General features: G+C 46.3%; 1 protein-coding gene across 1 annotated transcript in view; it reads right to left on the bottom strand.

The window, feature by feature from the left end:
- Nucleotides 1–8496: 8496 nt before the first annotated feature.
- The window catches only part of Ctsh (cathepsin H), a 20752-nt gene continuing 6760 nt past the window's right edge, over nucleotides 8497–22488 (bottom strand). Inside the window, exons 3-11 of the mRNA XM_029481976.1 lie at nucleotides 21593–21719; nucleotides 20125–20229; nucleotides 19789–19875; nucleotides 18964–19019; nucleotides 17372–17453; nucleotides 16029–16097; nucleotides 12606–12712; nucleotides 9612–9737; nucleotides 8497–8916 (exon numbers count right to left, since the gene is read on the bottom strand). Coding sequence (XP_029337836.1) covers nucleotides 8841–8916; nucleotides 9612–9737; nucleotides 12606–12712; nucleotides 16029–16097; nucleotides 17372–17453; nucleotides 18964–19019; nucleotides 19789–19875; nucleotides 20125–20229; nucleotides 21593–21719 — 835 coding nt within the window. The 3' untranslated portion in view covers nucleotides 8497–8840. The remainder of the gene's footprint in view (nucleotides 8917–9611; nucleotides 9738–12605; nucleotides 12713–16028; nucleotides 16098–17371; nucleotides 17454–18963; nucleotides 19020–19788; nucleotides 19876–20124; nucleotides 20230–21592; nucleotides 21720–22488) is intronic.

Here is a 22488-nt window from a genome sequence, read left to right as displayed (position 1 = left end):
TTCCCAGGTGTGGAGATTATATGTGTGCACGTTCCTAGTTTATTTTGATTCTTTGGAAGAGCTTTGTGAAGTGTATATTCTGGTATTCTGGTTTGCTTCACAAGCTTACAACTGGGTAGTTGTTGTTTTTCCCCCTTTGAGTCAGGGTTTCTCTGTGTAGCCCTATCCTGGATCTGCCTGCCTCTGTCTCTTGATTCATTAAAGCCACATGTCACCACTACCCAGCACAACTCTATAGCTAAAAGCAACATCTTTTTTTTTTTTTTTTTGGTTTTTAGAAATGAGGTTTCTGTGTTGGCCCTGACTGTCCTGGAACTCACTCTGTAGACTAGGCTGGCCTTGAGAGATTTTTCTGCCTATGCCTCTAAGTGCTAGAATTAAAGTCACGTGCCACCACCATAGTCCAGCATTTTACACTGGGTCACATGGAGCATATCTATAAACCGAGCTCTAGGGAGGCTGAGACAGGAGACAACTGCATGATTAAACCCAGCCTGGACTACATAGCTGTGAGTAAGGACAGGTGCCAAGGACCAGCCTTGGCTAGGTCCAGGTTCCTGAGGGAGGGGGTGTTTGCGAATAGCAAAACGTGAATCAAAGTCAAATTGTGGGTCCAATTTGGTGGACCTAGGTGGCCTAGGTTCTGAGATGTCTTTCTAGATTGCTCAAACAGTTTCTTTTTTTGCTATTTTAAAAACTGGTTTGAGACAGCAATCTCTGCTAGAAAAAAAATTCTAAAAGCTATCTGGATAGCTCATGGGTTTTCTGACCAAAGTCAGAAGAGCTGCTATAAGAATTTTCTTGAATCTTCCCACCAAGTCAGGATTCCTGTTANAAAAAATTCTTGAGCTGTTTTTATTTTTCCAGAGATCTTCAGATAGCTTTCTTCAGAGAAAAAGTTCTAAGAAACTACTATTGCTTTCTGCTAGCTCACCTCATGCAGACCAAAACCCAAGTTTTTTAAAATTTATGTCAATTCAGTTATTTATTCCAGGTTTCCTTTTCATTCCCCTGGGAAGCAGCATCCAGTAGCCCCTACCCCTTTAATTCTTAGGAGACCCCNCACACACATTTTCTTTTAACATTGTAAAAGAATTTAGAATTTAAACACAGATGGTGAACTATGGTGAAGAGGGATCCCATCCTGAAATCACCATCTCTATCACATCTGGGCCTAAACTGTGTCCCAGGCTGACCTTGAACTCCGGTATCTGTCTGCCGTTGTGTCTTTCTGGTAAGCTGGCTTATAGCGTAGCTGTATCTGTTCCTTTCCATTAGTGAAGCTCCTTACATAAATATATATATATTTTTTTTTTTGCATAGTTGATAAATTATATATTTTGAGCTCTTTTTTTTTTTTTTTCAGATTTCTTTTCCACAGCCTTTTTTGTTTGTTTGTTTTGTCTTGTTTTGGTTTTTTGAGTCAGGGTTTCTCTGTGTAGCCCTGGCTGTCCTGGAACTCACTCTANAGACCAGGCTGGCCTTGAACTCAGAAATCCCACCTGCCTCTGCCTCCCAAGTGCTGGGACTGAAGGTGTGTGCCACCACGCCCAGCTCTTTTCCACAGCCTTAAGGGCAGTCCTCAGGGTTCATTTTGCTGAGACAGCCACACTTTCACCTTCAGGTGACTTATGCTTATCATAGTCATTAACGTTAACAGAGGACATTCCTCTGAGGAATATGAAAATATGTAGGTTATTATACAAGCAAACCTTATGCTCATGGCAGCATTGACACTCTGGAGGGCCACATCAGCTGGCCTTGTCCCAAGGGTAGGAACCGTGTCATCATTTCCCCAGCAAGGCCATGTGGGACCCAGCAGACAGGCTTCCTGGATCGTTCCTATGACAGGTGTGATGTGGGTGCTGTCTTAGCTTTCTGCCATGGGAGGGCTTTGGCATGTCACACGTGATTCTTTTGTTCTGCTCCACACTTCTTCCTCACATGGTATCTTATCCTCCAGGGCCTCTCAAGCCGTGACGTGCTAGCTTCAGGTGAAAGCTGAGCTTCTTACTCAAGTGTCTCAGGACACCTCCATAAGGGTTCCAAGGGAATCTGGCTGCTAGGCTAGTTACAGGCTGAGCTGCAAAGTCTTCCCCCACCCCACATCCTTTTCCTTTCTTCTCTCTCTTGCTCTTCCTTTTCCTCACTCTTCTGACAGGGTTGCCCAAGTTGGTCCTGAATTGGTATCTTCAGTGATGGCATTCCTGCCTTAGCAGGGTCCAGCATAAGCAAATGTATATGTATTAGTTTTTTAAAATGTTGAGCATCCAGGTCAGAAGAAAACCTGCAGGAGTGGCTTCTCTCCTTCCATGAGTGGATCCTGGGCATCNGACGTGGGTTGTTAGGATCCTGGCTTTTGTTTGTTTTGTTTTAATTTTTTATTGGTCAAAGAAGTTTCAAGATTCAAGGGACAAATGTGGGTTTTATTGGGAGAAGGGTCAGGGTTCAAGGTCAGCTTGAACTGACCACAGGTGGAACCCCAACAAAGGAAAGAAATGGGCTCTTCCTGCCCGAAGTCAGGATGAGAACGATAAGTTCAGTTACCGACCTCAGGAAGATATTGATTAGTTGGGAAATCCTAAGTTATTTAAAGCTTTGTGTGTGTGTTACCTGATAAATTTAATATGATTGCTTATAGCAACATGGGTGAAGGGTTTTCAGGAGCACAGACAATTTCTCAGTGGCTTGCCTGGCAACCATTACCTGCCTGTAGAATATCAGTTTGTTTTTTTTTTCCCTTTTTTTTTTTTCGAGACAGGGTTTCTCTGTGTATCCCTGGCTGTCCTGGAACTCACTCTGTAGACCAGGCTGACCTTGAACTCAGAAATTCTCCTGCCTCTGCCTCCCAANTGCTGGGGTTAAAGGCGTGCACCACCACGCCTGGCTAGAACGTTCTTAACCTGTAGGTTTCAACTCCAGATGGATGTCAAACATCAAATATCCTGCACACTACACATTTACATAATGATTCATAACTAGCAAAATTACAGTTATGAAGTAGTAACAAAAATAATTTTATAGTTGGGAGTTAACACAATATGAGGAACTGTATTAAAGGGTTGCAGCATTAGGAAAGTGAGAACCACTGCTGTGAACCCTCAAGGTGGGTGGAGCCTCATGAGCCCCACCTTCCTCCATGAGGGAACACAATACAGTTGTTCCTGGGTGCAGTGGCCATGTTATTTACAGAAGATGCAACATTCTACCCCTCCTCCAGCTCTTACATCCTCTACACTCCCTCGTCCGCAGTGTTCCACAACTCTTAGGAGGGGTGAAAATAGTTAACCCATTTANGGGAGAGCCTCAGCAGTTCATTTCAACACTGACCACCTAGGAGCCTGCAGTTACTGTTGCCCTCTGCAAAAAAGCTTCTCTGACATCGATAATTTATGGGTATGAGCATAAATATTTTTTGTTAATTTTTTAAATTTGTTTTTATGTGCATTGGTGTTTTGCCTTTGTGTGTCTGTGTGACGACGCTCTGGAACTGGAGTTATAGACAGTTACGATCTGTCATGTGAGTCCTGGAAAGTGAGCCTGGGTCCTCAAGAACAGCCAGTGCTCTTATCTGCTAAGCCATCTCTCCAGACCCCTAAATACAGATATTTAGAAGGCAATTTTCATTTAGCAAACTTCCCCCCTGGTACCTGTGGCCTCCATAAAAACAGCCAAATTTTTGTCTTGTATATGAGTGTTTTGCTAGCATGTATGTATGTGTTACTGTGTAGGCACCTGGTGCCCATGGAAGACTGAGGAGGGTGTGGGATCCCTTAAAACTGGAGTTCTAGATGTTTCTGAGCCATCANGTGCCTACCAGGAATTGAGCCCATGTCCTCTGCAAGAGCTGCCTGTGATCTTAACGGCTAGATCATCACTGCATCCCAGTTTTTCTGAAAAAAATTGACGTAATGATTTCATCACATATAGTAGCAAGCACACTGCCTGGTTTTATAACCATTATTCTGATCGCTACANTCTGTAAGAGTCTAGGCACTGNACTGTAGCAATGAGAAGACAGGTCTATGAAGGGGTTTTGTCCATTCTCACATCTGGAATATAGCTATTAACTACTGTTTGCAAAAGTGGTTTTTTTGTTTTGTTTTTTATGCCATGGTAAGGATGGGGGGGGTGGAATAGATATCTTACTGTGCTAATCAAGTATTCTACCTTGAGTTACATCATCTATCACCTCAAATGGGGCATTTTGGGGGATGACAAGGTTGCTCAGTGAGGAAAGGTGCTTGTTGCCAAACCTGATGATCTGAGTTCAATCCCCAGGGTCCACATGAAAGTAGGAGAGAACCATTCTCACAAGTTGTCTTCTAACTTCAATATATTCACTGTGGTACCTGCATGTCTACACACATACANGTGCACACATACAAAATAAACAATTGCAATACAAAATTAAAGGGGGGAAGGANCAGTGAGATAGTTCAGTGGGTAAAGTTGCTTGCCCACAAGACTGAGTTCCANTCCCAAGAGCCATGAGGTGGAGGGAGAGGACAGACTCCTGAGGGTGGTCCTCTGCTCTGTATGCATGCTTTGTGAACATGTGTGTGTCCCCTCGCCCCTTCCCAAGTAAAAATATAATTAAAAGCTTAATTACATGTAAAAATGCAACTATAAAATAGAAGGGGGATCTTGCTGGGATATAGGAGCTTTTCACATATTTCAGATGCTAGACCACCAATGTTTTGCAAATCCTGTTGGAATTTTCACTTTATTACAAAAGCCTTCAGGATGATCTTTCATTTTTTAGCTCTTAAAAGAGTATGTGTCTTTAGGGTTTGCTGTATATAGGGTGCCATTTATGGATAGAATGGTTTTGCTTCTTTGAATGTGAATACCCACCCGTTCTACCATCCTCCTATCTGATTGCCCAGGCCATATATGTCTTAGTTAGGATTTCATTGCTGTGAAGAGACACCATGACCCCGGCAACTCTTATAAAGCATTTAATTGGGACTGACTGAAAGGTTCAGAGGTTCAGTCCTTTATCATTATGGTAGGAAGCATGGCAGCATCTAGGCAGGCATGGCGCTGGAGTTGCTGAGAGTACCTCTTGTACCGAAGGCAGTTAAGAGAAGACTAACTTCCAGAAAGGTCTCAGAGCCCATCGCCACAGTAATACACTTCCTCCAACAAGGCCACACCTACTCCAACAAAGCAACACCTCCTAATACTGCCATTCCTTGGGCCAACCTGATTCAGACCACCACAGTGTATAATCTGCGGTACTGATCAGAGCTGGCTGGTGAGGGTCAATTCCTGTCGTGCCTGTATCCTATATCTCACCATTTACATGTTAGCCACGGGTTTTGTTTTTCTTAGAGATCCTTGATCTGCGCTCTCTCTCTCTCTCTCTCTCTCTCTCTCTCTCTCTCTCTCTCTCTCTCTCTCGTGTGTGTGTCTATGCTCAATGCACAATGTTTGAGACTTTTGCATACTATACATGTATTGTGTCATTGAGCTATAGCCTCACCCAAATGTTAGCGATTTTTTTTTTAAGTCGCATTTATTTATCAAAAAATGGGAAGGACTCAACTGGTACACTAGTTGTGACAAAGGTGCCATATCACAGCCAGATCTTAGTAATAACTGAGTATAGAGGGGCTCTAGTTTTGCAATTATTTTGTAAATTTAAAATGGTGTTTTGAAAGAACATGGTAATTTAAATAGAACATGGTGGTTTAAAAGAACATAGTAGTGAGAGTTCAAATTAAAGTAGTTTAATTGTGAATTTTATGACACCTTTTATTGAATGGTAAAAAACATAGGCCAGGCCAGTAGTGTACACCTTTAATCCCAGCACTCAGGAGGCAGAGGCAGCCTGGCCTACGCAGGGAGTTTTAGGCCATCCAGGGCTAGTGAGACTAGTCATCTCAAAAAGGAAAAAAAAAAAAAAAATCTGTCTTCTATTACTGATGTATGTCTTCATTCCCCATTTTTAAAGATTCTTTGTAGTTAATTATCCTTAGTTTATGTACTCTCTTAATGGGTGACATTTTATATGTTTTTTAATACAAAAATAATCTCTTCTCGATACTTGTTTATAAAATGGATTTTATCTTGCAGCTGATGAGATGGCTCAGGAGGTCAGGGCCCTTGCTGCAGCCAAGCCTAGTGACCCGAGTGGGAGACGTAGACCCTTCATTGTGAAAGGCAAGGTTTCCACAAACTGTCCTTTGACCTCATGCATGCACATCCAAAATAAATATATTTTTCAAACTTTTAAAAAATGTATGTATATTGATATTTTGCCTACATGTATGTTTGTGTAAAGATGTTAGATTTAGGAGTTACAGCTAAGTTATGAGCTGCCATGTGGGTGCTGGGAATTGAATCTGGGTCCTCTGGAAGAACATTCAGTGCTCTTTACTGTTGAACTATCTCTTCAGACCCCAAATTAAATATTTTAAAATTGACTAAAAACCAATAAAATTTAAAAACTCTTTACTCCTTCCCCAGGTAAACTGAATCTATTTTTTTGTTGTTTTGAGATTTTAGTTGGAAATATATTACACTTATATTTCTACTTCTAGCAAAAGTCAATTTACATTAATCATCACTTGAGAATATATTTACTGTGCTCTGTACTTTTTTGGGGTGTTTCATAATTTTCTTGTTGTTGATTTTTTGAGATGGAGCTGACCCTGTAGCCTTGTCTTGCCTGGAACTTGCTATGTAAACCAGGCTGGCCCTAAACTCACAGTGAAAGTATAGGGACTAACGGTGTTATGTCACCATACCTGGAAAGTTTTTTATAATTTAATTATTTTCTTCATATAACACTTTGGGTAGTTATTCCTAGATACCATTTTGCTGTTATATAGTTTTTTTTTTCTGATTTTGTTTAAATTTTTTTTTAATTTTTAAATTAGCCATTTTCTGAGTTCTTTTCCATTTTCGTTTGTTTTGCTTTTCCATGGAGCTGGGGTTTGAACCCACAGCCTCATGAATGATAGACAAGCATGGTAGCTAGATTGCAGGTTCATTTTGANCAGTTGTGGTGTTCTTGGACCTTGCTGCTATTTCCTGTCTTCAGTGGGTTTCTTCTCATACCACTCTCCATTGACTTAATACACTTTAAGTCTCTAATACACTTAGAATTATACTTTTATTTCATGTTATTTTTTTAACTATGACAAAATTTTATCTAATCATGTTTAGGTCTTTTCAGTGTGTGTGTGTGTGTGTGTGTGTGTGTGTGTGTGTGTGTGTGTGTGTGTGTTGGCACTGGGAATTGAACTCAGAGCCTCACACAGTCTTGGCAAGTACTTGACAAGTATATTGACTTACATANTCTTGTGTGTGCATATGTATATGTATCATGTATGTGCACATGTGTGTTGAGTACACTTGTGTGCTGAGACCACCATGGCACATTAAGTATCTTCTCTATTGTTTATTATTTATTTTATGTACCATATATCATTTTTGAAAATTATGTTTGTGTGTGTTTGTTTTGCCTGAGTACCTGTGTACCATATGCATGCAATGCCCATGGAGGCCAGAAGAGGGCAGCAGATCCCCAGGACCTGGAGTTACAGATGGTTTGGACATGCAATGGAGGAGGATGCTAGAAGAGTTACAGAGGGTTCTGACCTGCCCGTGGGGGTTCTGCTCCTCTGGAAGAGAAGCCTGTGGAGCCACCATTCCAGCCCACCATCTTATTTTTTGAGACAGTCATCTCTCCTTGAGTCTGAGCATGCTGTTTCCGAATCCGCCTGTTTCTATCCCCTAACACTGGGTTTGAAGCACACGTGGCCACTCCCAGGTTTTATGTGGGTGCTAAAGACTTAAACTCAAGTCATCCTGTGTTCACAGCAGATGCTCTTACCCACTGAGCCACTTCACAAACCCCACAAGTCCTTTTGAANTTTTGAGACAGGGTCTTACTAAGTGACCCAGGCAGGCCTTGAATTTATGATTCATATGAACAGCCTTGCCTAGATGGTGATGATGATGATGTGTGTGAGTGTGTGTGTGTGTGTGTGTGTTGACTTAGTTGTAGTGTCTTATGTTACTAGAATTTTCTAATAGATTACAATTACATTTGCCAAATTTTGTCATGAACATTTTTTTTCCAATTAAGTTTCTAGCTCTCAGGAGGCCCAAGGGCTACAGCCGTCTGTAGACAAGCCCCTGGAGCTGAGAGGCCTGCAGAATAGCTTTGTGGAAGAGGGCATGCTGTGCAGAGGACAGGGGCATAAGGGCTACCCAAAGGAGGGCCTGCTGAGGAAGTGGTGGGGCACCCCTACTGGGAGCCAGTGACAGCAACAGTCACAGAGATAGATGAGATCTTGGCGCTACCCCGGTTCTGCCACATCCTGGACTATTTGCTCCATTCTTCCTCCCCGGGTTTGGAAACAGCAGAATCTCTAAACCTGCTCTCCCTCCTGGGATCTCCATCTGTCAGGCACCAGCCCATACTCCAAGCAAGCGATGCTTTCTCTGTCCAGAGAGATGGAATTGAATGTCAGTTAGAGATCTATGTCCAGGGAGGTATTTACTGTGTGTTTATTGAATACACAACATAGAAAAGGTAGCCATTACATCTCTCAGCACATGAAGAGAACTGGAAAGAGAGACGATTCTAGGTCCACGTGGGTTTGGGTCATTAAAAAACCACAATCCAAGCGTATGTCTGGTGATGATATCACGTGGGTGGGCTTGTCGCTATTCAAGTTTGTCCTTCCTGTCTTTAGGAGTCTAGACTCAGGAGTGAGAGGGCCTCTGGGTGGACTTCCGCACAATTTTCTCCAGGGTGGCATTCTCATCGAAGGACCAGTTCCTCCCTTGGTCTGCCAATCAGTTGCCNGTGCAGCCGTGGCTTATACCTGAGGAATGGGATAGGAGGCACAAGCAGCCAGGCCACACATGTTCTTCCCACGTTCAATGAGGAAGTACCTGGGCAGAGAGAAGGGATTGAGGACTGATTAGTAGCGTCTTCACCTCAGAACTTTCTGGAATGTTCTGGTGCAAACCAAAACTTGAGAGATTAGGCCCTCTGTATTTCTTCACAGAACAGCTATTTTATCAGCAGGAAATGACTGGCCACGCTTTGTAACTAAATTCTTCCTTTTTCTCCTTGCATAGCCTACTTCTCCCCAGAATTGATGGAGGTTCCNTTCTTGCTGCTGTCTGGGTCCTCATATAGCTATCTAACAGTCAGTATGGCTTCCTAAAAACAAAAACTCTCCTTCTCAGTTGTGTGTGTGTGTGTCTGTCTGTCTCTTCANCCTGATTCAAAGGGGGTGGGGGTGGGGGCTGTCACTCCCTGTAACGAATTCACTGATTTCATTTCTCAGGCCCTTCCAGAGGTTGGTTTTGTCCCAGTAAGATGTTGAAGTCTGCCTGTAACCTTCAGTTACAGACCTCATTATGCTGATTAGTGCCCTGTCCTTTTCAGACTTGTTGGGACCTGGGATCCTATGATGGGGAGGGTCTTGCTAACAGGACCTTGGCATGTGAAGGTTCCATTCTCATGGTCCCCTTTCCCTGGCCTGGTAGNGCTTGCTGTCCAACTCCCATAGACTCTTTAACTTTGAAGTAGTGATGCCTCCTACCATCGGACGCCCCAGACATCAGCAACATGGGCTTACCCATTCTCCCCCCACTGGGAGCCCCAAGAGTTTTTCACAATCCAGTAGAGTAATCCATTCTGTTCTCCATAGCCAACAGCCAGGACTGCATGGTTTACTTTATCTGGAGTTTTATGACAGGATTTGCTGGAAAAGAAAGTGAAATTTATAAAGGCTTGGAGTATAGGGCGGATAAAGGCAAGGACTGTCACAAACAAGGGCTCTTTAGTGCTGTAGAGATGATTCCCACTGGAGGCAGGCTGGTGTGTTGGGTCTCAATTAGCTACGGCTCAGCCATGATGGCGCCAACAAATCTCATCAGTTCTCAGCCCTTTCGCTTCAGTAGTCTCCACCCGATCCCACTCCATGTGAACACTTCTTTTTCCCGGCAAGGGGAGGAGTCCCTGCTGCACTTCTATAAGCCGCAGTGCCCGACTGGAGTTCAGCCACTGCTCTGCTGCTTCTGTGTTCCTTCGAAAAACGACCTTGTACTTAGGGCTTGCCCTTTAGCCTCTGTAAAACTCTGGGACTTCAAGAAGACAAACTGCAGTGGCCACGGGTTGATTTAATGGGCATGGAAAGAAAGGGTGTGGGGACATAAGTCTTTAACCCTAGTACTCTGGAGACAGAGGCAGGCAGGCAAACTCTGTGAGTTTGAGACCAGCCTGGGCTACAGAGAGAAACCCTGTCTCAGAAAAGAAAAAAGGAAAGGGGAGGGCAGGGGAGGGGAGGGGAGGGAAGGGGAGGGGAGAAAGGAAAGGAAAGGAAAGGAAAGGAAAGGAAAGGAAAGGAAAGGAAAGGAAAGGAAAGGAAAGGAAAGGAAAGGAAANAAAGGAAAAAGGAAAAAGGAAAGGAAAGGAAATTAATTCCCTAGGGCATATAGAAATTAAGTGGACTTTCTGTCACCAGAATGTGTCACATACAGGGCAAGGTGCTGAACGACGGACAGTAGGACCCTCTCTGCTCTTAGAAAGCTTTGTTTGGTAGGGGGCAGTTGGCAGTTGGCAGAGGAAGCTGCTCTGTAATGGACTGCGGGATGTGCCAGTTAAGTAGGGGATAGGGGCCNCAAGGAGCGGGACCTAAACCAGTGGGTGGGAAGTGAAGACTCCTTGAGGAGCAGGGGTTATATATGAAACTATAAGCCCTTCCTCATGGCTCACGTGAGGGAGTAGGGGCAGAATGAGCTTTGTAGGAGAGACAAGAAGGGAGGTTTGTTGACAGATGTGTGCAGAGGAAGAGGGGAGCAAAATCACCAAGGACCCTGGGTAATGGGGAGGGAGGCCTTGGCTANTTATACCCAAGGCATCATAGGGCTAGGGAGATGGCTCAGGAAGGAAAGGTGTATGCCACAGGAGTCTTGAGCATCTGAGTTCAGATTCCCAGCATACGTGGGAACATGTAACAGCCAGCTTACTTTTGGGGTCCCAGTGCTGGGGACGTGGTGACCGACAAATTCCTGGAGCACATTTACCTGCCAGACCAGCTAAACCATTGAGCACTAACCAGGGCTANTGAGAGACCCTGTCTTAAAAACTAAGAAAGTCATCAGGGAAAACANGTTAGATTGACTTCTGACCTCCACATACATACACTACACACACACACAAGTGCATGTGCACCAACATAGTTATGCTGACTTCTGGCCTTCACATGCATATACATGTACACTTGGACAGACATGTATATATATATATATATATATATATATATATATATATATATCCTTACACAGAAATTTTCATAGCCAGAAAAGCACTTCAGAAGGATTCTGGGTCCAAATGGAGGAGAGGCCTGGATGTCTATTGTAGGAGAGACAGATGTTAGGAACAAGCCAGTGAGGAAGCATCTAAAGAAGATGGNGATGGTATGGAATAGGGAGGAGAGGAGAGTGGGCAGCATGTTGTGGCTCTGGCCTCTCGCTCAGCATCAGGGATGTGGGTCTGCTAACAGACATAGATGCCTTCAAGGAGCCCTGGGTCAGGCAAACGCAGGGTTGGAGGTCTCCATGGCCACCCAGGCCAAATTGGCAGGGTCTAATAACACTCAGATCTAAGCATGGGTCTAATACTTGGAAGGGACTTGGTGGGCCATGGATGTTNCTATCAAATAGTTGGCAGTGGATTTATGGTTGTATAGAGGGCTGAGGGCAAAGCCCAGAAGAACATGGACATTCTAGGGGTAGCTAGAAAACAGAGAACACGAAGGAGCCTAGAGAGCAGGGGGAGTAATTATATAGACTCTTTGCTGAATGTATTCCTACAGCCCAATGGGCAGCCTAGGGAGTGTAGAAATCCCATACTAGACATGCCATGGGGGGAGGGGACATGATGCAGCTCATCAATAGAGCGACTGCCTACTACCCATGAGGCTCTGGGTGATAAGGTCTCTCTCTCTATGGTCTTCCTGAAGAACCAGATAGTGAACTCTCTAGCATAGAATTCTGATGTCTGAAAACAGCTATTTTTCCTTTCCCATTTTTGATCCTTGTGTGTGTGTGTGTGTGAGACAGGGTCTCATGCTGACAAGACTAGCCTTAGCTCTCTATGTAGCGAAGGATGACCTGAGAGTCTGATTCTCCTGCTTCTTCCTCCTCAGTGCTTGAATTTTAGGTATGTACCATCACACCCCATTTATGTGTTGCTAGGGACCCACTCCAGGCTGTGCTGCCTGCTAGGCAAGTCCTCACCAAATGAGGTACATCTCCAAACCCATCTTCAAATATTTGGCTGGATGTAGCACTTCTGTAGATGACCACAGAGCTCTGGGCATGGATTTTGGCCTTAGTCATGACTTAGCCATTGTGGCTGGGCCTGTGGCATCCTTCACTACCTCTCTTTTCTTTGCTGGGTTAGAGACTTGGTCCCTGACACTCAGAGCTGAAGGAGACAAAGAGAGGTACACTAAGTCTCACAAGTATCTAATTAGGAATCTAGGTTGATGCAGAAATCATGCGCTGGGTTTGAGGAGGTCCATCTAGTCTTCTCTAGTCTCCCTCTGACTCCCCCCTTGGCTTACCTGGAGTAGACGCCACTTTTATACATCATAAAATCTTCAGTCACCTCAAAGGCGAAGCTCACAGGGTTGTATAGAGCCACAGCCTCAACCATTGCAGCCTCATCATTCTGTGGACAGACAGAAGGGCTGACAGACATGCAGGGCATCTCCCACCTCCCCTCCATGTTTATGGCCTGTTGTCTGAAGGTAGGGGCTGGAGTTCCAGAGCTGTGCAGGAGACCTTGAGGGACAACAGCCCCTGNCATTGAGCAGTAATGCAGACTCCACCTTCTTATGCAGGGTGCCAGCAAGCACCCTTTGGATTGAATTTTGTTATTTTTTGAGATAGGGTCGTATGTGGTCCAGGCTGGGCTCAAACTTGTTACCTCAAGCTGAGGGTCATACTTGTGGCCCTGAAGCTGAGAATGATCTTGGATGGTCTTCCTGCCTTCATCTCTCAAGTGCTGAGATTACAGGCTTGTACTACCATGCCTGGCTTGGATGAATTTTATCTTTTAGAAACCTTTTAAAACAGGGCATGATGGCACACAACTTTAGTCTTAGCACCTGGGAGGCAGAAGCAAGTGGACCTCTGAGTTCAAGACCATTTTGGTCTACATATTGGGTTTTAGAACACCCAGAGCTATATAACAGACTGTCTCAAAACAAAACAAAAAGTAAAACTAAGCAGACTGATGGGGACAGAGCATGTTAGGCGAGTGTTCTACACTTATGTATGTCTCTATGCCGTGTCTTTGTTGTTGTTGTTGTGGTGGTGGTGGTGGTGGATCAAACCTAAGGTTAAATCTCATGCATGCTAAACAAGTGTTCTATGACTAAGCTACACCTCATTTAGATTTTAATCTGGCTTATAGTTCTTCCTCCCAAACCAAACTAGCTCCCTTTGGCTTTGGCCTTTGCCCTCCCTTTCTGAGCATCTGGAAATCTCTCATTTGTCTCCCTGACAACCTCACACACAGTTCAGCCGTTCATTCTCTCAGTCACAACTGACCTCTGAGGCCATCCTACGAAAGATGCAGAGATGAGTGTGACGCTCTCGCTTCAGCTCCACATCTAGGAAGACAATCTAGGGAACCTCACAGGTGGAACAGAGATCTTACAGATCCAAGGATAGGTAATAACTATACCGGGGTGGAAACAAGACCAGTCAAGGCCTTGAGCCTTCTGAGCAGGACCTGCCACGTTGGTGGGGGAAAGCAAGAAGGGAGTCATGGGAACTTTTTGGAGGCAGGGGGTCAGCAGCAGCCAGAAGCACTTGGTAGACCTCCAAAGTCTCCCTCCAGGGTAAAGGTGGTTCCCCTACTCTGTGTTTTACAGCAACCCAGTTGGGAAAAAACTGAGAGGGAGCCACAGTAATGAGATGCTTAGGAGTGGAAATGATGCAGGAGATTCAGTGAATTGAGGCCAGAGCTCAGAGAAGGGAAGCAAAGCACAGGAGGAAACAGAGTGCAGAACTCAGTGTGTCCTTGCTCAGGCAATGGGTTCCTTCCAAGTACGGCTAGACTTCTTGGGAACACAGGAGATCACAGAGGCCTGCCGCGTTAGGGCAAGAACCTCGGTGGCTGGCACTGTTTCAATGCTCTCCCTTGTCCTGTCTGAGAGTTCTGGCCTGCTCTCTGGGGCTCTGCTTGTGTTCCTGACATGTCTTCCTGGGAACCAGACAAAAGGTAACTTTTGGGTGCTTTTTTTCACTTTCTGGTGGAGTCCAGTGGCTCAGAGGGCCAGTTGTGGTGGGTGTGTTAAAAAAAAAGTTTCTTTCCAGGAGACGATAATATCTCTATTGCAGGAAGTGAGCTGTATTGCTGAGGTGGCTAACGCCAGATCTGGAGTGACATTCCTCTGCTCAAACCCAGCGCCACCTCCCAGCTCCTGGGCACATTTTTTAAGCTCCTCTGAGACTTAGTTGTCAAATGGAGGTAATAACCACATTCCTGTCGTAGGTTATTTGGAGATGAGGCCTATCGGGTGGCTTTATACTGCCCTAATCATTCCAAACTGTTATTGCTATGGGGAGCTTGGCATGCCCTTCCTTTGGATGGCAGCTGCTGTCATTACAGAAAGTACATGTTTGTGCCACGCGCCCCCTTACCTGCACATCACAGCTGCACACATCATGGAGGTTTCTCACATCATACACACTCCTCCCTGACTGAGCCCATGCCTCCCAGACTNANGAGGCCACTCATGCATGCTCACACGTTCTCTTGGAAAAGCAGGGTGTGACTGCGTGCTCAGGAATGCTGCCCTTCAAGTATAACAGACATTACCATCTTAGAGTGAGCCTGATCAGACTCAGTAAGATTTGACTTGCTGGTGTTCCCTCATAGGAGGGGGAAGGGAGGCTCATGAGACTCTCCCCCGTGGTTGCAGATATCTCCCCTCGGGAGTCTCTGTCAAGGCTATATAAACTCTGTCCCAGCTTCATGTGGTCTCTGCAGGTTCTAGTGTACATAGTGGGTAGCATGTGCTATCTATGCAGCTATATGGAGTTGTTATCATCTCTAAGATGGGACATTTTGACGACACAGCCGATTTGAGGTTGCTCACATTCCTGTAAGTAAGCCCAACAAATTCACAGGCTCACCAAAGCTAGACTTGGGTGCACTGTGATTATTTTGGTCTATTGTTGGTACCCTAGCTGGTGTGAGCAGGCATCTGTTACTATCTTACAGGAAAACTCCAGGTGAGGTGTGGCGACCTTATTAGAGGAATGATGGGTTACTCTCTTTCCCTCAGCCTGGGTGCTGAAAGGGAGACCAGCAACACAGGGTACACACAGCCCCTACCTAAGCCACAGGCAGGTGACAGGGGTGGGGACAATACTGTGCCTTTCAGACTTGAGGAAGGCTGGGGCTGCAGCAGATCTTAGTCTGGCTTGACTGACAAGTGCATGCCCCTCACCTCCCCACGTGCAGACTTGCCTGGGCCAGCCACGAGTNCAGTGGTTCTCAACCTGTGGGTNTCCACCCCTTTACGGGGTGCTGTTGAACGACTGATCAGTTCACAGGGGTCGCATATCAGATATTTACATTTTGATTCATACCAGTAGCAAAATTACAGTTCTGAAGTAGCAATGACTAACTTTAAGGTTGGAGGTCACCACGANGGGAGGAACCGTGTTAAAAAAAGGTGGCAGCATTAGGAAGGTTGAGAACTACTATGCTAGAGGGATGGTGGGGATTATCACTTGCATTTTAGACAAGAAAACAGACCCACAGGCACAAAGTCCCCCATAGACCTGTAACCCAGAACCCAGCGCATCCCCTGTCACCCCATGATTCCTTCCTGTCTTTCANCACATAGCCTTTATATGGTGAGCAGGCGTCAGCAGTAACCCAGATTCCTCCATCTGGGACAAGCTTCTGCTCTTCTGGCCTCCATAGCAGAACACCCTCCCTAGCTAGAGCTGGACGCAGTACTCACGAGTGTGATGTTGACAACATTCTTGACGAACGCAACAGCTTTTTGGGGGTTGAATCTGCACGGACTATCCTGTTCNGGGTGAAATAGGGAAGAGAATACAGATTAGAGATGNTTAACCTTCCAACGTGGGATCCAGNTCAAGGGGAGGTCCCAAGGCCTGACACTATTACTAAGGCTAAGGAGTGNTCAGAAAAAGGAACCCAGCATGACCACACTCTGGAAGATCCAACAAGCAGCTAAAAGAGTCAGATGCAGATATTTGCATCCAACCAATGGACAGAAGCAGCCAACTCCTGTTGCTGAATTAGGGAAGGCTGAAAGAAGCTGAGGAGGAGGGCAACCCTGTAGGAGGACCAGCAGTCCCAATTAATCTGGACCCCCAAGATTTCTCAAACACAGGACCACTGAACAGGCAGCATACACCATCTGATATGAGGCCCCCAACACACATACAGTAGAGGATTTCCTGCCGGAAATGAATTTATTCAGAGATGATGCATCTAATCCTTAAGAGACTGGAGGCCCCAGGGAGTTTAGAGGTCAGGTGGGGTGGGGGGTGGGGAGGAGGTATGGGATGTGGAACAGTCACAGGGTGGTCGGTGGGGAGAATAAACTATGGAGTGTAAAAAGAAATTAATTAATTAAAAACAAAAAAGAAGAGAGATGTTTAGTCTTCAGCTGAGGTCACATTCTCCCCATGAACATTGAAAGCCTTTTCTAAACAGCCTGCATGCACCATAGGGACAGTGGCACTCCAGAGGGACTTAGAAGTATCCTGGTCTTTAAAGGAGCCGGAGAGACTTAGTCAGAGCCCAAGGAAGGATCTGACCTAGCAGCCCNAGGAAATCAAGAAAGAGAAGTTGAGTTGGACCTTATGTAGCAGGATTGGAGGAACAGTNCAGGGAGCAGTGCTCANCAGAGGCAGGCAGAGATTAGGTCATCAGACAGAAACTGGGGGAAAGGGATGTGGTTTGTGGGAGCTGGTAATTGATAGGCATAATAGTGGGAAAGACTTGGCCTGTGACCAAGGTAGGTATGTAGGTCGAGCTGGTCAGAGAGGCCCAGGGTGAGGACAGATAGGCGTTTCCTGATGAGGAGGTCAAATTCTGGATGGAGGTGGACACAGAGTGGACCAGTGGAACCACAAAGGAATAAGCCAATATGAGTTGAGGGGGGAGGGTCCTGAAGAAGGGCATTCATGAAAGAGAGTTGATAGCTACAGGAGCAGGATTGACAAGAGTTCCCTGGTAAGAGCAGAGTACCACAAAGGCTCCCAATTTGAATGGCAGCAGGATGGAGGAGGATAAGGGTGAAACAGAGAGNAGACACAACCGAGGCCTTACCTTGCCTATGTAAGGGTAGCTGTCTTCTTCCATGATGCCCTTGTTGTATAGGATGTACTCGAAGGCCTGGCTGGGGAGACCTCTGAAAGAAGGACACACTCATAAGCTCTTCCAGGTCTTGCCTCATAGACAGGACTGGGCATCGGGGCTGAGGCTTGGTGATTTTTGCCCTTGCCCAGATCACTGGGATTTTGGTAGGGCACATCCTAGTGGCAGAGGTTTCTGAGAGATCAGCCATGTATCCCTGGTCTCAGCCACTGGAGTCTGAGTGAGACACAAGGGCCCCTCTGGGACAGAGGCCCCTGTCAGGAGAAGCAGGCAGCCCCTTGGGAGGCAGAAGGAATCACCATCACCACAATGGCTTCCGTTCCAGGCTTCCTCATGGCTGGTGTTCCACAGACAGCCTGCCTGACCCTTCATGTCAGCCCCAGGTGGTAGNTACTACCATGCCTGGGCCACAGTCTGAATTCAGACTTTAAAAATTCTAAAGGTCAGTCTTCCCTATCTTACTACCTCCTATCAACAACCAACGAACTAACCGACCAACCAATAAATCACTCAGCAGATGCGGTTTTGTGATGCCTTTGCTCTTCTCCCTATAGCCCATGTTGACACCTGACCTATGACATGCTCGTGAGTGGCTTCTACAACTCCTAGGAATGTTATCTCTGTGGGCTCTACTGTCTCTTGGGTCACCTGTACCTAGGCCCAAAGGGGCCTTATGGTGGGAACTGGAACTTGAAAAGAAAATGGCAGTATTCAGGAACTGAAGCAAACAGACTTCAAAAGATGATAGGACTCCNGCGTGGCCAGGAGTCAGCCTCTTGTCATGCACAGGCAGGTTGAAGATGGACAGAAGAAAGATAAAAAGCGAGGGGAAAGTGAGTAACCGGCAGTCTGTAGCATCAGCTCTGGATGGATCCCTGGACTCGGGCTAGGACATGGCTTTCTGCAAGAGACCGTGCTAGTCACTGCTGTCAGAGGAGATGGCACATGAGATGTCCTCTGAGGAGCGGTGAAGGCACAAGCTGGGAAGTCAAGGATGAGACTATGCCCTCGAGGACCCTAGGGGATACTTTCTGCATATTATACGCCCAGAAACCTGTCTAACCACCCAAACTCACATGGACAAAGAGAGGTGGGTAAGTGTCACTGTGAAAATGGGAGCTACTTCCTAGTAACTTACTAAGAGGATGACCAGGAAGCTGGCACAGTACAGCTTTACNCATGGACACATTTCCAAAACTCTCAGAGCTCTCGAGCCTGGGGCATCTGTGCTTCAGGGAATGTGTCTAAGGACCCATCCNTATGTGAATCTGGAGTTTGGACAGTAGTGTGTTTCTTCCTCTATTGATTCTTTTGGCCACTTGTCCTGAAGCTTTGGTGACTGGTGAGGCTGATCATGCTAATCATGGAGCCGGGTGACATCTTGGAAGGAGACTGGACTCTTAGCCCTAAACCTTCAGCTGTGAGATCCTTCGATTCTCTACCCATGGGGGTGAATGGGATTTCATGACTCTAGCTACTACTAAATCAGACAGCAGCAAATGAGGGAGATGAGAAGTGGGGAGCACTCCCACTCCCGAACATACCCTTTGCAGCCATGATTGTTGAAGGCCTGGGCACAATCCACCAGCTGCTGCTCAGCCTAGAGGAGGAAGCACAGAGCCTGTGAGGAGATGGCTGGGAGGCCCTTGAAGTGCTGCTGTGAAGCATCAGCATTCACTAGCCCATTTACATTTGTGGCCTAATTAGTGTTGTGTGGTGACGATCCTGTATGATCTCTGAATATCCCAGAGTGTCTGCCCTGCAGCTGGTACTTGCTGGAGGTGGGAGGGGTGTGTGCGCTCAAAATGACCTGGCTGCCAAGCAGGTGCGAGGGCACAAATAGGTCCTCCTCCCTAATGAGCACCTCTTGTAGAGGTTACACAGTATGTACTGGGCATCTCAAGGAACTGTGCTAGAGGGAGAGGGGTCAGGTCCAGAGCCACTGCCCCGTCACTCCTGACTTCTCTCTTCCCTATACTGTGAGACCCTTCCCTTGGGGGTTAGTGGGTAAACAGGCCCTAGCTTTCCCCTGCATGAAGATAACGCATGGGAAAGGGCCCAGTTTCTAGAATGGGTATCTCCTAGGCAGTGCTGTCCAGAGCTCTTATTGGTAAAGTACCAGGCTGAAAAACTGAGGAATGTAGACACCCACATTGACTCAGGAAGAAGCCCTTGGGGCCTTTCCTCACTCTCATTCTTTTTGGGAAGACATTAGCCGAGCTTCTCAGGCTAAATGCCATCAAGGTTGGGACCATGAGATCCAATGGAAATCAAACTCTTAGCTGACACCATGAAGGAGCCTGAAGGCCCAGGCCTAGTGCTGAGAGGTGGTCTGTTCTGTAAGGGATGGCATAAGGCTGACTTCTTACCAAAGACAGCATTTTCCCACTGGCAATAGCCACAGCCGACTCTAGGGCCCCCGTGGTAGAGAAAGTCCAGCAACTGCCACAGGCCCCCTAGAGAGAACACACAGAGTAGAGGGAGTCAATGAATGTGCCCTCAGGACATGGCTCCACCCACCAGTGTGGGAACCACAAAGCAGTGACAACCCAAGCCTTGCAGAGNAGAGAACTAGAGAGATGAAGGATGAGGCAGCATCAGGGGATGCTTGCAGAGGCGCTGTGAGCATCTGCGTTCTCCATCCTAGTACGAAGTTTGACAGCATGGCTCTTTTGGAGGGAAAATGTGGGGACTGCCGTGCGTACCTGATTTTTCACTGGCGAAACAACATTTCCTTTCTTCCTCCAGTCCATGGAGGAAGGGTAGGGGCCTGTACCTCGGAGGTAGTTACTTTTGGTGGCTGAGCAATTCTGAAACAACCAAATACGTACTTCTCAAGGGAAATGTAATCATTGAAAAGGAATGAAAGGTCTGGGGTAGGCAGTTCAGTGGGCAAAGTGTTTGTTGTCCCCAGATGAGGACCTGGGTCCCCACAGCTCTGTGACTTTGTGACCCTAGTGTTGGGGGTGGGGCAGGAGACAGGCAGATCCTGGGGACTTGGATCTAGCTGAACAGGTGGGCTCCAGGTTGGGGTGGAAGTTGGGTGGTTGTGGCACACACCTTTAATCCTAGCACTCAGGAGGCAGAGGTAGATGGGTCTAAGGCCAGCCTAGTTTACATAGGGTTTGAGGTCAGCCAGGGCTGCTTGAGACCTTGTGTGAAGAAAAAAGTGGTGAAGGGACTGGAGAGATGGCTCAGCGATCAGCAGCCGAGGGCACTGGCTGTTCTTCCAGACGATCTGGGTTTGCTTCCCACCCTCATTAGGTAGCTAACAACTATAACTTCAACTTCTGGGGCTCNAATACCTTCATCTTCTGGCCTCCATGGGCACCCACATACATATGGCACAAACATATATGAACAGACACATATACATGTACTCCTAAATACATAAAAAATAAATCTTAAAAAAAAAAATAAGGTGGAGAGCACTGAAGCATGCTAACTGTGGCCTCCCATGTGCACCTATCGGTGTGTGGGCCAGTGCACTCACACACACATCCACACAGGCATCCCCCACATGGGTGTATCTATCACACACATGCATGTACCACATATACTCACACAACACACACATATGCCATACACATGTGCATCAACCAAGCACATGCATACACCACACACATTCAAGTACACATGCATATACACACATACCAAAGGGAATGAGAAATGAAAATTTGAGTGTGGTGTCATCCACCGAGCACTTTTGAAGTGGATGCAGGAGGATTGGGGGTTCAAGGTTAGCCTTAGTTACATAGCAAGATCCAGGTCATAGTCTTGCTGCAACTTGATATGCCATGGCTGGTTGATATTCATGGGAGACCTGCCCTTTTCTGAAGAGAAACAGAGTGGATTGGGGTTTGGGGACAGGGGGGATGGGAGGAGAGGACAGAGAGGAAACTGCAGTCGGGATATTAAAAAAAAAAGTCTGTCTGAAGTTCACTTTTAAGTGGGCACCTGTNTTTTATCTGTTCCTTCTAGATTATGGGTTTATGTTGTTAAGGCCAGAGGCCAGGACTGAGGGGCTGCTAAGAGATGGATACTTCTGCTCCCCCAAAGGACCCATAGGCATGGCTGGGGATAGGGCTGAATCTAGCTGGAAACAAGGCTTAATGTTTACTTCACAGGTTTGAGTGAAAAGACCCAGATTTATTTACAAAGAAGTACACTAACCTGAGGCTCTGACCAAAGGAATTTGTGTTTTATTTCAGCAAAGCTCATATCTGAAAACTGGTTCAACGCCACTGAAAAAGTAAAAAGGGAAACCAAACTAAACAAAGCCGAGGCGAAGTAGAGGGTTGTAGTGAATCATTAACAAACAAGAATCCTTTTTCATCCATNTTCTTTTTATAGCCACTACAACTTGGCTTCTATAAAATTCTATATTTTGTATGATTCAATATAGCAAGGTCAACTGATACTGGGCCTCTGAGAAGTTCGGGCAGACAGACACGTCCCAGAGTTNCTGGTGGATGAAGTAGATGTGGGGTGCAGCTAGGCACCCACTGTTTTAGGTTCCCACCGTGAGGCTGATGAACACCCAGGTAAAGAGTGGCCATATCTNTGCAGGTGTCTGGCCGCCTGTACCGTATCCAGTGTTCAGTACAACCCAGCCGGTTCAACACTTGCCAGTTCCTCTTCAACCCAAGTTAGCCCTTGCTCCAAGGTTATAAGCTAGTACCAGACAGAAAAAGACAGAGGTTCTGTTTTCCTTTCAGTTCATGCTTGCAGCCCAGAGTCCCTTTAGCTGGGCTGCCATCATTCCTCAGCAACTGCAGTGATCAGGCTAGACTTGTTCCTAGTGACCCTCACTAGGAGTGAAGCTGGATGACGGCAGAGACTGCTCATGGGCTCAGAGCAGTCTGAGGTTGCGGCAAGGCCTCACATCAACCCAGACAGATCTTGGTTGTGTGTGCTGTACCCTCAGATGAGAGTGGGGTAGGGTAGGGCTTCTCTAGAGTCTTTTGTAAACTTCTCTACTCCCACAGAAGAGTACCAGTACCATCTACATTTATATCCTGTACAGAACCCGGATTCCCCAAAGACATCCCTGATTCTGAGTCTCTGCT

The sequence above is a fragment of the Mus caroli genome, chromosome 9, assembly GCF_900094665.2.
Source record: "Mus caroli chromosome 9, CAROLI_EIJ_v1.1, whole genome shotgun sequence".
NCBI lineage: Eukaryota > Metazoa > Chordata > Mammalia > Rodentia > Muridae > Mus > Mus caroli.
This window is presented reverse-complemented; position numbering and strand designations above follow the sequence as displayed.